General features: G+C 46.7%; 1 protein-coding gene across 1 annotated transcript; it reads left to right on the plus strand.

Annotated features, from left to right (window-relative positions):
- The first annotated feature begins 9,958 nt into the window (after positions 1-9,958).
- On the plus strand, positions 9,959-11,778 carry LOC119359321 (transcription factor MYB26-like). Its single transcript, XM_037625576.1, has 3 exons — positions 9,959-10,362; positions 10,451-10,580; positions 10,674-11,778. The coding sequence occupies exons 1-3, from the start codon at positions 10,233-10,235 to the stop codon at positions 11,551-11,553; spliced, it is 1,140 nt and encodes a 379-aa protein (XP_037481473.1). The 5' UTR covers positions 9,959-10,232; the 3' UTR covers positions 11,554-11,778.
- The last annotated feature ends 5,258 nt before the right edge of the window (positions 11,779-17,036 follow it).

Consider the following 17,036-nt stretch of genomic DNA (forward strand, 5'->3'; position numbering starts at 1 on the left):
ATGGTAACATGAGGCAGGGGACACGATGTTTTACCCAGGTTCGGGCCCTCTTGATGGAGGTAAAACCCTACGTCCTGCTTGATTAATATTGTTGATATGTGTAGTACAAGAGTAGATCTACCACGAGAACAGAGAGGCTAAACCCTAGAAGCTAGCCTATGGTATGATTGTTTTTCTCGTCCTACGGACTAAAACTCCCCGGTTTATATAGACACCGGAGAGGGCTAGGGTTACACAGAGTCGGTTACAATGGTAGGAGATCTACACATCCGTATCGCCAAGCTTGCCTTCCACGCCAAGGAAAGTCCCTTCCAGACACGGGACGAAGTCTTCAATCTTGTATCTTCATAGTCCAGGAGTCCGGCCGAAGGTATAGCCCGGCTATCCGGACACCCCCTAATCCAGGACTCCCTCATCGGTCGTCATGGAGGTTTTCAATGTCTCCAAGGCCACATTGAACTCCTCACAAGAGATTGAGGTTCCCCCATCGCCCGTAGACGAGATCGGATTCGCACCGGAGTGTTCCTCCACACCGTCTACGGTATCAACCATACTCTTCGAACGGTAAAGTCCTTAATAAAGAGACGAGGCTCTGATACCAATTGAAAGGATCGATATGGTTGACTAGAGGGGGGGGTGAATATGCAACTAACAATTTTTAGCTTTTCTTTAATAATTTAAACTTTGCTTCAAAGTAGGTTGTCTAGATATGCAACTAGGTGAGCAACCTATATGATGCAACAAGGATAGGAACACAAGCAAGCAAAAGATATGAAACAAATAAGCTTGCACAAGTAAAGGCACGAGATAACCAAGAGTGGAGACGGTGGAGACAAGGATGTGTTGCCGAAGTTCCTTCCCTTTGAGAGGAAGTACGTCTCCGTTAGAGCGGTGTGGAGGCACAATGCTCCCCAAGAAGCCACTAGGGCCACCGTATTCTCCTCACACCCTCACACAATGCGAGATGCCATGATTCCACTATTGGTGCCCTTGGAGGCGGCGACCGAACCTTTACAAACAAGGTTGGGGCAATCTCCGCAACTCAATTGGAGGCTCCCAACGACACCACGAAGCTTCACCACAATGGACTATGGCTTCGCGGTGACCTCAACCATCTAGGATGCTCAAACACCCAAGAGTAACAAGATCCGCAAGGGATTAGTGGGGGAATCAAATTTCTCTTGGTGGAAGTGTGGATCGAGGCCTTCTCAACCACTCCCGATTAAATCAACAAGTTTGATTGGCTAGGGAGTGAGATCGGGTGAAAATGGAGCTTAGAGCAATAATGGAGCTTGGGGTTGGAAGAGATAAGTCAACGGGGAAGAAGGGGACCCCTTATATAGTGTAGGACAAAGATCCAACCGTTACCCACCAACCAGCCCGTGGCCAGCGGTACTACCACGCCCGGCCAATGGTACTACTGCAGGGCCGCACGGTACTACTGCTTGCTACCAAGCGGTACTATCGCACGGCCACGCGGTACTACCGTACTGGCCCGCGGTACTGCCGCAACCCCAGCGACAGTAAGGACAAACTGACGCGCAGGGACCGAGGGCGGTACTTCCGCAAGCGCGGTACTACCGCGCCTCCATGCGGTACTACCGCAAGGCAGAAATCCCCTAGCCACGGGGGAGGGAACAACCGTGCCTACTTCCGCAAAGAAACGGAAGTAGCAAAAACCTGACATAGTAGTACTGCCGAGGGGCAGTACTACTGCCTTACTGCATAGCGCGGTACTACCGCGCAGCAAAAGCGGTACTACCACGGTAGGTGCGGATGTAAAAAATTACATCCGCCCCTACTACCGCGAAGGAGCGGTACTAGCCTGGTGGGCAGCGGTAGTGCGGCTCGAGGGGAGCGGTGCTACCGTGGGCACCTACGGTACTACTGTGCCACTGCACGGTACTACCGCTGATGCCTACGGTACTACCGCTTTCCGGGGAGCAGTACTACCGCGACCAACCACATCAGACAGAAGTAGGGAGGCAAGAAAATGGAGGAAGCTCCAAGGGAAAAGGAGGGGACAAGAAGGAGACGTGTACGTGATGATTCCACCCAAACCTTTCCAACACGGACCCCCTCTTAATAGTACAGCTTTCCTACGACTCAAATCCACCAAAAAGAAACGTAGAAAAGACGCCATCTTCAGCAGTCTTCGAGGGGCACCCAACCGTCTTGTGCCTAGCGATGAAGTGTCTGGGATACTCAAGGCACACGATTAGTCCGCAACCGCGTTGTCATCAATCACCAAAACACCTTAGGGATAAATATGCCCTTACAATCGCTATGTAGCCCCTTATCTTTGTTTTTGGTGTTTAACTTGCCGACCTGCTTGAACACCCAACATTCCCTGTTGGTGTGGTTGGCTGGCTTGTCGGGGGTGCTATGTATTTGGCACGAGCGATCGAGTATACGGTCCAAACTGGACGGGCCCGAAGTGCTTCTTTTGAATGGCTTTTTCCGCTGACCGGGTTTAGAGGATCTGAATCCGGCATTGACTGCCGTATCCTCGGTATTGTTGCTATTGACGTGGCGCTTATGTTTGTTGCGACGTGACCTGCCATTGCTATCCTTGGTATCTGAAGTACTGCGGTTCTTTGATATGTTATTGCTGCGAGCCAGCCAGCTGTCTTCTCCCGTGCAAAAGCAGGTCATGAGTATCGTGAGGGCTGCCATGGATTTCGGCTTTTCCTGGCCAAGGTGTTGGGTGAGCCACTCGTCGCGGATGTTGTGCTTAAAAGCTGCGAGGGCCTCTGCATCCGGACAGTCGACAATTTGATTTTTCTTTGTCAGGAATCGTGTCCAGAATTGCGTGGCTGATTCCTCTGGCTGCTGAATTATGTGGCTCAAGTCATCGACATCTGGTGGTCGCACATAAGTGCCCTGGAAGTTGTCGAGGAATGCGGCTTCCAGATCTTCCCAACAGCCAATGGATTCTGCTGGCAGGCTGTTGAGCCAATGCCGAGTTGGTCCTTTGAGCTTGAGTGGGAGGTATTTGATGGCGTGTAGATCATCACCGCGGGCCATGTGGATGTGAAGGAGGAAGTCCTCGATCCATACCGCAGGATCTATTGTGCCGTCGTATGATTCGATATTTATAGGTTTGAAACCCTCTGGGATTTGGTGATCCATTACTTCTTCTGTGAAGCATATGGTGTGTGCGGCGCCTCCATAGTGGGCTATGTCGCGACGCAGCTCGAATGAGTCTTGTCCGCTGTGTTTGGCCTGGCCGGATTTGCTTTTACTGTATCCGGCGTGACGGTTATCGTCTCGCGTAGTGGCGCACCCTCGTGATCCATAGATAGATCTTGCATGTTTTGCTTTGTCCTCCAATACGTCTCGTAGGTCTAGCGTGTTTCCCCATGCCTTGTCATTTTTATTTGAGTGGTGTCGGGGTGCGGGCTGAGTTTTTGGCTGAAATGCCTCTCTGTCGCGGCCACGAGGTAGCCGATCAGCCGCGTCATATGCTGGAGATGTAGGTTTTAATGCTTCCTCCTCTAGTCGGGGTAGCAACCTATGCTTTGGATAACTCTTGGAGGGGCGTTCGAGTTCATATTCCTCGGCCGCAAGGACTTCAGTCCATCTGTCAGCTAGCAAATCTTGATCACCTTGAAGCTGCTGCTGCTTTTTCTTAAGGCTATTTTCCGTGGCTATAAGCCGGCGCTTGAAGCGCTCTTGCTTGGCGAGATCCTCCGGCACGACAAATTCGTCGTTGTCGAGGCTTGCCTCGTCTTCGGAGGGAGGCATGTAATTATCATCCTCCGCCTCTCCACCTACCGCTCTCTCGGGAGGGCTGGCTTCTCCATCCTCCTGCTCTAAATCTTGCTGGAGGGGATTGTTGTCGTCTTCGGCACTGTCCGGAGTGCTATTATCTCATGTGTCGGTGTCACCGCTTTTGCTTTGGCGAGACTTGGAGCGGCGCCGCTGACGTCGGCGCTTGGGTTGCTTCTTGGAGGGGTCATCCTCCGCTGTCTTGTCGCCATTGCCTTCTTTGGGTGTGTGCACCATGTATATATCATATGATGAGGTGGCTGCCCAGTGCCCTGTGGGCAGTGGTTCCTCTTCGTCTCTCGCATCGTCGTCCATACCGTCGATGTCTTCGGAGTCGAAGTCGAGCATGTCGGTCAAATTGTCGATAGTGGCTACTAAGTGGGTGGTGGGTGGGCGGCGAATTTCTTCGTCAGCCGCATCCCAATCCTGCCGAACATAGTTTGGCCAGGACTCTCCTGACAGGGAGAGAGACCTTAATGAGTTCAGTATGTCACCGAAGGGCGAGTGCTGAAAGATATCCGCGGAGGTGAACTCCATGATCGGCGCCCAGTCGGGTTTGATAGGCACGGGCGCAGGCGATTCGGAGTCCGTGGCCGGGAAAGAATCCGGCAGTTCGGCGTCACGGCTCCCGTGAAGGGTAAGGTCGATACTCGGCTCGATCGCCACTGAGAATACGGCCTCCATGGCGGAGTCTATCCACTCGTCCATGGATGGCGCAATTGGCTCCGAATTGAGGGTCGGAGCAGTTGCCGGTGCGGTCTCCTGAACACTGTCCGATGGTAGAGCTAAATCATGCTCATCGTGACCGTGCGGCACACTCGACAAGGGCTCGAATCCGTCGAAGATCAAGTCTCCGCGAATGTTGGACGTGTAGTTTAAGCTTCCAAACCTGACCTGGTGGCCAGGGGCGTAACTCTCGATCTGCTCCTGATGGCCAAGCGAGTTGGCCCGCAGTGTGAAGCCGTCGAATACAAAGATCTGTCCGGGGCGAAAAGTCTCACCCTGAACTGCATCGATATCGATGATCGAAGGAGCCATCAAGCCTAACGGTGACGACACATAGGAACTCCCAATGAAAGCACCAATGTCGGTGTCAAACCGGCGGATCTCGGGTAAGGGGTACCGAAATGTGTGTCTAAGGCGGATGGTAACAGGAGGCAGGGGACACGATGTTTTACCCAGGTTCGGGCCCTCTTGATGGAGGTAAAACCCTACGTCCTGCTTGATTATTCTTGATAATATGAGTAGTACAAGAGTTTATCCACCACGAGATCAGAGAGGCTAAACCCTAGAAGCTAGCCTATGGTATGACTGTTGTTGTCCTACGGACTAAACCCTCCGATGTATATAGACACCGGAGGGGGCTAGGGTTACACAGAGTCGGTTACAAGGAAGGAGATCTACATATCCGTATTGCCAAGCTTGCCTTCCACGCCAAGGAGAGTCCCGTCCGGACATGGGACGAAGTCTTCAATCTTGTATCTTCATAGTCCAACAGTCCGGCCAAAGGATATAATCCGGTAGTCCGGATACCCCCTAATCCAGGACTCCCTCAAGGGGTTTTAGTCTGTTCGTGAGAAGTTTTGCGACTCCTTTGATAGGGCAGTTTTGGAGCGAGATGGGTCTGAAATTGGCGGGAGAGCGAGCACCACTATGCTTAGGGAGGAGGATGATAAGGGCCCTATTAAGGCAGGAGATGTCACTTTTTTGGGCACGGAAATCTAGGAACAAATCCTTGATCCTTTGCTTGAGAATGGGCCAGAAATTCCTGTAAAAACCAGGGCCAAAGCCATCTAGACCCGGGCTGGCATTTTAATTCATGAAAAGGAAGGTGGCTGAGATTTCATCGTCAGTAAACAGGGCACCAAGGAGCCAGAGCTGGGGGATGGGGGTGGGGTAGAGGTCTTGTAAGGAGAAGGTCTAGGTTGGCTGAAAAGCAGTACCTAGAAGGGCAGCATAGTAGTCGGATAGAAGATTAGCTTTGTCATCATGGGCGCAGAAGTCGGAACCGTTCGAGGTGAGGATGCTAATTCTGTTCTTACGAAGACGAGCAGAGGCTAAGGCATAAAAGAAGCATGAGTTTTCGTCGCCTTCAAGAGTTGTGCGGATTTTTCCTCTTTGGATCCGGTATAAGGCTTTCTCCCTTAGCGTCCGTTGAAGAACTTTGATAATAACGCGGCGCAAGTTGAGCTCTGGGTGGACAGAAGACGGGTTTCTTCAAGGATATCAAGGACGTTGATGACAGTTTTGCAGTTCCGCTCAAGGGTGTTAAGAGGGATCGAGTTTCGACGCCATATTTTTAAAGCAGTCCGGGAGCGCTTAAGGGCAGAAGCCAGGGCTAGGGCGGCGTTTGAACGAGGGTGGGCCGAGGCCCAGGCGTTTTGAATTAAGGGTCTGTAGTCTGGCCTGACAACCCATCTAAGTTCAAAACGAAAAAGGGCGAGGCGAGGGATGCATGTGTCGATTGAAATGAGCAGGGGGACATGGTCAGAAACGAAGCGCGTTAGGGAGGCCAGGGTAGAGTTAGGAAAGAGGAGATCCCAAGCATTGTTAATAAAGACTCTATCCAACTTTTCAAGCATTGGTTCGTCCCTTTTACTAGACCAGATGAAATTACAGTCAAGCAGAGGGAGCTAGATAAGGGCGTTACTGTTGATAAAATCGTTGAACATGTCAGCTTCGGCTTGGTGGAAGGTGGTGGTGTTTTTTTCGGAGGGGTGCCTAAGAAGTTGAAATCTCCAAGGATACACTACTAGGGAAAAGCCTAGCAGCAGCACGGGTTTTGGGCCTATTAGCAGCGCGGGGGCCGGCGCTACTAATAAGGCGCTACAACTAACGTATAGCAGCAGCGCGGGTGCCACCCGCGCTACTACTACATCCGTTAGTAGTAGCGTGGGTAAAAACCCGTGCTACTACTAACCCGCGGAATTTTTTTTCAAATTTTTTGCGCAAATTTTCAAATTTATGAATTATTTTAACCTCTAATCTCTAATCACCCTCATCGCTGCTCAATTTAATCTCTAATCACCCCTCATCATTTCAAATCATCTAACTTCCTGGAAGGTCACCCATCCTCTCACTACTCCAGCCTGAGCAGGCTTAACTTCCGGGTTCTATTCTCCCTCGATTCCAAGTCTGCACTTGTTGTTTTCCTGACAATTGTAAGATGTCAATCCTATTAACCCTTGGGAGTTTAGCTTGAGCATGAAGTCACACATTTCGCTGTTTGAGTTTAAAACTATTGTTCTAAAAAACAATAATTATTTAGTAACACTAATATTTCTTGAATAAGGAGTTTGACCACATTTTGACCAAAGTTTGACCACAGTTTGACCAGATTTGACCAAAATTCCAAAAAACTAAAATAATTATTTAGTAACACTAATATTCTTGAATAATTATTTAGTAACACTAATACTTCTTGAATAAGTAGTTTGACTACAGTTTGACCAGATTTGACCAAAACTAAAAAAAACTGAAATTTGAGCATAACTTTTTTCCTTTTAGAATTTGAGGATTCTAAAAATTTGCAAACAGGCCGTAGGCAGTCTCCATCATATGCGGATTTTCGTGCTGAACATTTTGATATATTATACATTTTTTCTGACATCGTATGCAAAAGTTATAGCCGTTTTACATTTTCCCTACACTTTTTGCAAAACATGTCCAAATTTAAGTTTTTAAATTTTCCTAACTAGTAGATGTAGTAACATAACTACATCTCGAAGGATTTTAATTTTTGAAACATTTTGATATATTATACGTTTTTTTCTAACATCGTATGCAAAAGTTATAACTGTTTTACATTTTCCCTACACTTTTTGCAAAACATATCCAAATTTAAGTTTTTAAATTTTCCTAACTAGTAGATGTAGTAACATAACTACATCTCGAAGGATTTTAATTTTTGAAGTTTTTATCATTTCCTTTTGCTTTTTACAAAACCGAAAAGGCGATCCAGGGGGGGGGGGTAGAGTTTCAAAATGGGACCTTTAGTAGTAGCGAGGGATTTTACCCCTCGCTACTACTATGGCATGTCCCGGAGGGGCACGGTTGAGACCTCTTAGTAGTAGAGAGGGGTAAAAACTTAGTAGTAGCGCGGGTTTATAACCCTCGCTACTACTATGGCATGGCCAAGGGGCACGGTAGAGACCGCTTAGTAGTAGCGAGGGGTAAAAACCAGCGCTACTGCTATCAACTTAGTAGTAGCGAGGGTTAAAAACCCGCGCTACTACTATGGCATGTCCCTGGGGGCACGGTAGAGACCGCCTAGTAGTAGCGAGGGTAAAGAACCAGCGCTACTGCTATCAACTTAGTAGTAGCGAGGGTTAAAAACCCGCGCTACTGCTACTTAGCAGCAGCGCCTGATTTTAAAGCGCGCTGCTGGTAAGATTCTGTGTATAGGCTTTTCCCTAGTAGTGATAATCCACCGGGTGGAGGGGGGCGGAGCGGATGTGTGAAGCTCAAGGAGAAAGGTTTGCTTGAGGAGCTCAATCAGAACTTTCTTCAAAAGTTAGATGTTCCTTTTGTCCAAAAACGACAGCTTTGAGAAAACTGATGGGAGTAACAGTATATTAACTAGGACGAGTCTACGTAGCGGCTAGCTGCTCGGTGGCCTGCATGCGCGGCCGGCCTAAAATAGCAATTTGTTATCCCCTAATTGTTATAGGACCGCTCTAGTGAGCGGCCGGTTGCTCGCTAGTCGTCCTGAGCGGCCGGTCTAAAATAGACAATTTTAGTCCCTAATCCATAAAAGGTAATAATTTGTCCCTTCCAATTGATAAAAACATTTCTAATGAGAAAAAGTACCACGTGCCAAAAAAAGTACTACAAAACAAACATGTGAACAGATATGAACGCATTTATTTTAGGTTTTCAAAATTTTAAAAAGTCATAAATTTTAGATCGCATTTCGGAATTAAGATCCGTTTTCACCGTTGGAACCCTCGCGACGTGCTCTTTAAAAGTAGATCCCATATGGGGATGTTTCGACAAACTAGTCTTCCTGCCAATTAAATATCAATATGTGTGCAACTAGAGTACATGCCGCGCCAACTAAGCATATGCGCGTGCCAATAGTCCTTCTGTCAACTAAACATCAATGTGTGTGCAACTAGACTACATTGCCGCGTCAATTGAGCATATATGTGTGTAACTAGTCCTACCAACTAAATATCAATTTATGTGCAACTAGACTACATTGCCACGTTAATTGCACATATGTGTGTGCAACTAGTGTCCTGCCAACTAAAACATCAATACGTGTGCAACTAGACTAAATTACAAGCCAACTGAGCATATGTGTGCAACTAGTGTCCCGTCAATTAAACATCAATATGTGCGCAACTAGACTACATTACATGCTAACTAAACATCAATGTGTGTGTAACTAGACTACATTACAAGCTATGACAATTCATATGCGACTATGCGGACCAGATTGTGCAGCTCTGTGGTCGTGCATGTGCCAACTAGGACTACTATGTGTGCAACTATAAACATTGTCGATGCAGCTCCAAAAAACTGGGTTTGAAAAAAATTGCACCATGCAGTATTAAAGTTGCACAAAGCAGTACTGAAGTTGCACAATATAGCGCGAAAGTTGGCATCAAAAAAATTTCGTCGAAACATACTCATGCGGGATCTAATTTTAAAGATGTCGCCGTAAAGAATTCAACAATGAAGACGGATCTGAATTCCAACGCGCGGTTTGAGAGATATGACTTTTTAAAAATTTAAAAAACCAAAATAATTATACGTGAAACTGTTTTTTTCAAATCAGATTAACTAGTGTGAATACATTAAATGCTGATAGCGATATACACTAGCAGACAAAAAACAACTCATATATGGATAAGAAGGCCGGACGCTCGTTCTCGTCAATTAGCGCGCGACCACTTTTTAGATTTTGAGTATTAACTAACACGTATATGTATACAAAGAGTAAACCGAACCAGATAAATTCAGTAATTAAATGGCATATATGCCTGCAACAATGACAGAGAGTGTCGCTGTCGATGTTTGCTAGCCATGAGTACGCTATAGGCGCACCGACAGAGGACATGCGTGCGTTTCGATAAATCGACCTGCTCTTCTCTTGTGTTTCAAGTCCCGTCCGGCCGCTTCCATGTAGCCTAGCGTCACAAGTTTTAGCAACGCTAGCTCATGATTTGCACTTGGAGAGAGAGAGAGAGAGAGTTGGTTGCTAGGCGTTCACTGTTGCTACTCTCTTAGTCACCTGGTGAATTGAAACTTCCTCCAACCTTTTCCGATGGATGAGACAATGGACAAACTTTATTTGGTGTTCCCTTCCTCCACACACAGCGGCATAAAGCTCAATTGACCGAGACAGCATTTGCCTGAATTTCTGCCTGCGAGCGTGTGTATGCGTGAGAGAGGACGAGGAGAGGGACGATTCGGCTAGCAGCTAGGTCAGGCTCAGGCGGCCTGCGGCGGTGGCCATGGGGCACCACTGCTGCAGCAAGCAGAAGGTGAAGCGGGGGCTATGGTCCCCAGAGGAGGACGAGAAGCTCCTCAGGTACATCACGGCGCACGGCCACAGCTGCTGGAGCGCCGTCCCCAAGAACGCCGGTACGCATTAGTAGTCTCTCTCCGTCCATCCATCTCGAATTCTAGATCGCGGATCTGAACCGTATCGATCTTTCTCCTCGTTGTTCAGGGCTGCAGCGCTGCGGCAAGAGCTGCCGGCTCCGGTGGATCAACTACCTCCGCCCGGACCTGAAGCGCGGCACCTTCTCCGAGCAGGAGGAGCGCACCATCCTCGACGTCCACCGCATCCTCGGCAACCGGTATACATACATACATGCGTCTGGCTCAATCTAGGTTGCTGCATGACACGATTGATCCGACTTGTTGAATCGCATCGCATCCATGGCATGCAGGTGGGCACAGATCGCCAAGCATCTGCCGGGCCGCACAGACAACGAGGTCAAGAACTTCTGGAACTCGTGCATCAAGAAGAAGCTCATCGCGCAGGGTCTCGACCCCAAGACCCACAACCTGCTCCCGGCATCCAAGAACCTCCTCCATGCACATGGCGCCACCGGCTCCAGCAGCAACTCTAGCAACAACCCTGCTGCAGGCGCCCAATTCCATTCTCCCAATGGAAACCGGAACGGTTGCGCCACGCCGCTGTTCACCATCAGCTCCCCGACCAAGGCGATCTACGACGCTGCCACGGTTGCGCCGGGTTTGTACGACGTCCATAACCCTGGCATGCTGATGGGGCAGCACGAGCGCGGTCACCAAGCTGCGCTGGCCATGCAGCAGGGCTACCCGTACGTCCACAACAACGGCGGTGGTTTACTCCTGAGCTTCAGGGATCAGACCGCCGCGGGCGTCCACGCCTCCATGGACTTCATGAATGGCTCTTCTAATTCGTCGTCTTCCATGGAGTACGCGGCCGGCATGCCCAACGGCAACGTCTTCAACCCGGGCGTGGCGGCGTTCATGGACGAGACGGCCGCAATGTGGGCCACAGTTGTCGAACCAGGAATGGGTCCCGGGATCGAAATGGCACATGAGCATCGACAACAGCATGGGTTGGGGCTGGAAGAGGTAGTTCGACTTGGACCCCCGCCGCCGCCATTGATCAACGGCGGTAGCTCAGGTGGCAAGGGACTGGATATGATGGACGTCTCTTCGGAAGTGTACGGCTCCGCCGGTACAACGGCGGCGTTCGACCTTGAGCTGATGGAGTCGTGCGGATTATTTTGCGGCGCCGCTGGCAATGGCATGGAGCAGCTGCAATGGGATTGCTAATTGAGCTAGCTCATTATCCTCACCCCCTAATTAGATCCTTTCGATCCATGTTTTAATTGAGGCTTTCGTTCTTAATTTGTTTTTTGATGTGCATTTCCTGTCTTCTTGATCCAGAATTTCAGATCGTCCATGTCAGAAAGAAATGCATGCTAAATTGAGTGTTGAATTTGCCATCAACAAATCTATTTAAATTTCTTCCTAGCTAGCGCCTAGCAGTAATATATACACTGTCGACATGTTGTTTAAGTAAGGTCTGCTTCAACTGTTCCATTTCAAATACACCAAGATGGTGATGATTCAGATGGTGCAAAAATGATATTTCTTTCGTCCCATAATATAATAGCGTTTTTGATATTAGTGTACTGTAAAGCGGAGGAGTATATTTCACAGCTACAGGTGATTTAATCATCACTTCAATTAATTAACCAGATGTTTTTGCAACCCTTTTCTTGCATTGTGGTTAATCTCATGTGAAGGAACAAGTCAGTTGCGGGCATGCAGAAACCCATACGTTTCACTCTTTTTAGTGCAAGACAGGTTGTTTGTCAGTTTATGCAGAAGCATACAAGTTTCTCCAACAAACACCGCACCCTTGCATGCTTACCATGTAAAGCGCCTTCTGTATGTAGGACGCGTCTAGCGGGCAAACAGCTGCCCGTTAGCCCTGCATGGCGGCCGGCTATTTTAAGAATTTTTTTTATCCCTCTTTCTAATTAACCATCCTAATTAAGAAAGCTTTTCACCTGATCATTAAATGTCTGCACAGCCATTCCTTCGGTGCATGCGTTTTATTCTTTGGTGTATTTAATTCGTAGTTTCAAAAATTAAAAAAAGCATAACTTTTAATCCGTGTGTGGGAGTTAAGATCCGTTTCATCGCTGAAATCCTCGTGACGTGCTCTTCGAAATTAGATCCCACATGGGGATGTTTCGACGAACTAGTCTTCCTGCCAACTAAACATCAATTTGTGTGCAATTAGACTAGATTGCCGCGCCAACTGAGCATATGTGTGTACCAAAAAAGTCCTGCCAACTAAACATCAATGTGTGTGTAACTAGACTACATTGCCGCGCCAACTGAGCATATATGTGTGCAACTAGTGTTCTGCCAACTAAACATCAATGTGTGTGCAACTGGACTAAATTACAAGCCAACTGAGCATATGTGTGTGCAACTAGTCTTCCTGCCAACTGCCAACTAAATATCAATGTGTGTGCAACTAGACTATATTACAAGCCAACTAAATATCAATGTGTGTGCAACTAGACTATATTACAAACCAACTAAACATCAATGTGTGTGCAACTAGACTACATTACAAGAGGAGGTTGCACATCGACTTTCGTCGAGGCAATAGACTAGTTGCACATCAAAGTTGTCGTGGTTGCTAGATTGCAACCTCATAGGAAGGTGTAGCTCCAAACATTAGTTTTGGAAAAAAGTTGCACGATATAGTAATAAAGTTGCACAATACAGTAATAGAGTTGCACAATATATCATCAAAGTTGGCATGAAAAAAATTTCATCAAAACATACCCATGCGGGATCTAGTTTCAAAGATCTAGTCGCGAGGATTCCAATATTGAAAACGGATCTAAATTCCGAAGCACGGTTTAAAAGATATAGTTTTTTAAAAATTTGAAAACCTGAATAAATGGACATGCGCATCCATGAAATAATGTGGTGTCTTGCCCATGTGACCATCCTATTAGTACATGCCACATCACGAATAAAGACAAAATTTAGACCACAAAACTACGTGCATGCGTGTGTAAGACCGGCCGCTCGTTTCCTCTAATTAGTGCGTATGCACTTTTTAGAATTTAGGCTGTATGTATTATAGGGTATGACCACGCATTGCACGAGAAATGAAATCTCTCAAGAAATCTCCAATTTACATCACACAAACTTGTAGCTTGCTAGTAACAACTTTTGTTTCGACCACATAATGGCATGCATGCATGCACACGTGTATAGGGAAGTAGAATGTCACTATGTTATATTTATGACGAGAATATTCAGTTTGCCAGTAAATGTGTGTTTTCTTTCAACAAGGGGATTGCGTCGGCCACTGCATTAGGCTGGTCGTAATGGGAGTATCATAGGTACTACCCCGTTTCAGTTTACAAGTCCTACACGTATATCTAGGTTGTCAATTTTATCACCTTAATATAAACTATATAACACAAAAATTATACGGTTTGAAAATAGAACATCTGAAGTTTATATTGATATATTTTTTGTAATATATGACTTGTATTAGGTTGGTCAAATTGACGACCTAAAGGCACGCGCACGCCCTGTAAACTGAGAGAGAGGTAGTAGTATCATGCATGCCAAGTAGACAATTTTGATGATGTGACATAACATTAAATGAAGAAAGAGATGGTTGAGTATCATATCATGATACCGTATTATAATAAATGCAATGCTACTATGTGTCTTGCATGGCAATAAATAAAGTCATCTATGATACTAGTACATGATACTATGCATTAGGGAGATAATATCACACACTAGTATCATATGCATAATACTAACTTATGATACTACCCATTACAAGCAGCCTTATTGTGATGCACGCATCCATCTTTAATAGTACAATGTATCAAGCATTCGAGAAAGTCGAAACAAAAAATAAAAATCAAGGCCCCCCTGTTGCTGATGGCCTCACCAAGCAGGAGCGCGGTCAACGAATCAGAGCGTTCCCGATTCCCCTTCAGCCGCCTGCCGCCCAGAGACAGTTGTCATGCGGCATGATTATGATCCCACCCTGGCGCTAATCACAACTTCCATCGATCCCGCTAGGGACCTTTTCTATCAAATCCCCAGCCAGAGCGCCCCACCACCTAGCCGTGGCTTGAGTGGATCCTCTATGCTCGGTTGTCGTTTCACTGTAGGCTTCGCCCACCTTCGCTGTTGCAGAGAATCCTAGGGGCGTGTCGTCGGGTGGGGCACCATCCATGGGGGAAACCATCCAATCTGCGCACTGCCCGCCGCTCATCGTGGGGTGCAGTGTGGGTCCACCGTGGGTTTTATCGCTGATGCTCCCGTTAGTAATAACTCGGCGTCAGTTTCCGCTCAACGCTGCTGACATATGGGCCTAGAAGATGCTGACGTGGATGCTTACATGTGGGACCAGACGTTGTTTTTTGGTGACGATGTGTCGTCTGACCGGTCAATGGTTCTGACATGTGGGCCCATTATTGTGCTGACGTGGATGCTGGCGGGCGGGTCCATACGTGGGTGACATGGCTTCTTAGATGTGGACCATACACTTTTGACGCCGTTCATGACCGTCATAGTACTTTGGCGTACTCAATTCATATTATATTGTAATTGGTGGTCACATTTTGATACAATATTGATTTCTTAAAATAAATTTAATATGAATTTGTGCAAAATTTGAGTTTTGATCCAAATTCAGCAATCACTGCTTTTAGTAAACCACAACCTTAACAATTGTTAAACAGACTGTACAAGACATTACAATATCAAACCATCAGCCACAGCTGCAAAATGAAAACTAAGCACATATGACTTAGTTGTGTTGCTCACATATCATAGGATGGGTCAGGTTCTTGTTGTTTGCTCTACGGGGGCAGTGTTCATTGATTCAAGATGGTTATGCAGATATAACATGCCCAATTTCAGACTTTCAATTTCGGCCTGTTGCTCTGGCAGGGCCTTCTTGACACCTTCTAGAATTTTTTTGTGGTATGCAAGGGTAATCTTCACGGATTGTTGGTAACAGCATATCTCGCACGAGATCCTTCGCAACTACATGTTCTAGCTCATGCTCTTCCACTAGTAGAAAATAGGGCTTTGGTTGAGGTCCGGGTAAGGGCATTAATCCCAGTTCACTCACGAACTGGGACCAACAGGGGCATCAGTTCTGGTTCATGAGGCCAGAGCGCCGGCCGGGCCTCGGGGGCCATTGGTCCCGGTTCATCTGACAATTTTGGTCCCGGTTGCAGACACGAACCGGGACCAATGGGCCTTGCTCCTGGCCCAACATCTTTAGTCCTGGTTGGTGGCTGGAACCGGGACCAAATGTCAGTCTTCTGTCCCGGTTCTAGCCATCAACCGGGAATAAAGAGATCCCTATATATACACCCGCCCCTGCCCGCGAACAGAGCCACTGCTCTGTTTCTTTGGCCGGCTGTGGGAGATGTGTGTGTTGCTCTAGCTCACCTCCTATGCACATGAGGTGTTCGATGAAATGCCCGAGCCACACTTAAGCTTTCTTCTCTCGAAGCTCCTTGTCCAAGCTCCATTTTTCTCAAAATTTGTCTAGGTTTGGCGGTCCGTCCTGTCCCGTCCCCTCCTCACTGCCCCGTGCCGATCTCGTCGCCGGCACCACCGTGGTGAGCCTCCTGTTCTTATCTTCTTTCTAAACGAAAAAATTCTTACTTGTATGATTTAGATAGATACTTGTATAATTTTCTTACTTTTATTATCGTTTGTTATTATATAGTGCGATGGTTTTGGTATCCGCCCCCGTCGGCCCTTGTCCTGTCTATGATTCGGATGCGGTATATATTATATATCTTTTATAACTATTTGTTTCATTTAGTGTTTATGACAATTATGCCGACCAACATGACATAGATGTTTTTATCTAGGAGGTATGTGAACCGGAAATTCCAACCGACCCTCTTGTCGAGAGGTTAAATTTAGTTGAAAAATAAAACAATTACTTGAAGAAAAAATTGAAAAGAATTGAGGAGGGTAAGATGAAATTGGAGTTGCATGTTGCGGATGTCGTCGGTGATCACTAGATCAAGATGGATGCAATGCGCTTGAAGCTTAGAAAGATTAGAAAATATGCCATTCATACTGAGGCTTGGTATCATTATGTCGTTGGATCAATTGTTACCTTAGTTGTGATTATGATTGCATTTGTTATTGCATTTAAATTTTTTACATAGTTTCATTGTATGGTTTAATTAAATGCTCTAGAGAGCTATATGTTGTTCAATGAAAATTATATATGAACTTTATGTATTTATTTTTTCAGTAATAACATTTGATCACTACTGTACTTTGGTTTTAATGTGATTATGAACTTCTATTAATTTGGTCACTTCTCTATTCCTGATGTTCTATAATGGTTTTTGACACGCTTAATTATATATAATGCACGCAGATGAACCGACAATGGATGTATGGTGACAAACACACCTTCCGAGTACATTAAGGGCGTGCATAATTTTCTCGAAGTGGTTGAGGCAAACAAGCAGAATGGTTTTATGTGTTGTCCATGCCCTATCTATGGGAATACGAAGTCTTACTCTGACTCGAAAACCCTTCACATCTACCTGCTTGAGAAGGGTTTCATACAACACTATAATGTTTGGACTAAGCACGAAGAAAGAGGGGTTATGATGGAAGACAACAAAGAAGAAGAGGATGATGCCAACTATCCGCCCCCTGAGTACAGTGATGCTGCAATGGGGGAAGCTGAAGATCAAGAGGAACCA

This window comes from Triticum dicoccoides, chromosome 2A (assembly GCF_002162155.2).
Source record: "Triticum dicoccoides isolate Atlit2015 ecotype Zavitan chromosome 2A, WEW_v2.0, whole genome shotgun sequence".
Classification (NCBI taxonomy): domain Eukaryota; kingdom Viridiplantae; phylum Streptophyta; class Magnoliopsida; order Poales; family Poaceae; genus Triticum; species Triticum dicoccoides.

Bases quoted from the DNA above. Each gene is read 5' to 3' on its own strand.
- LOC119359321 (XM_037625576.1), top strand. From the start codon at position 10,233: ATGGGGCACCACTGCTGCAGCAAGCAGAAGGTGAAGCGGGGGCTATGG. The intron at 10,363-10,450 runs GTACGCATTAGT...CTCGTTGTTCAG, and splicing joins CGCCGTCCCCAAGAACGCCG to GGCTGCAGCGCTGCGGCAAG. The intron at 10,581-10,673 runs GTATACATACAT...CATGGCATGCAG, and splicing joins CACCGCATCCTCGGCAACCG to GTGGGCACAGATCGCCAAGC.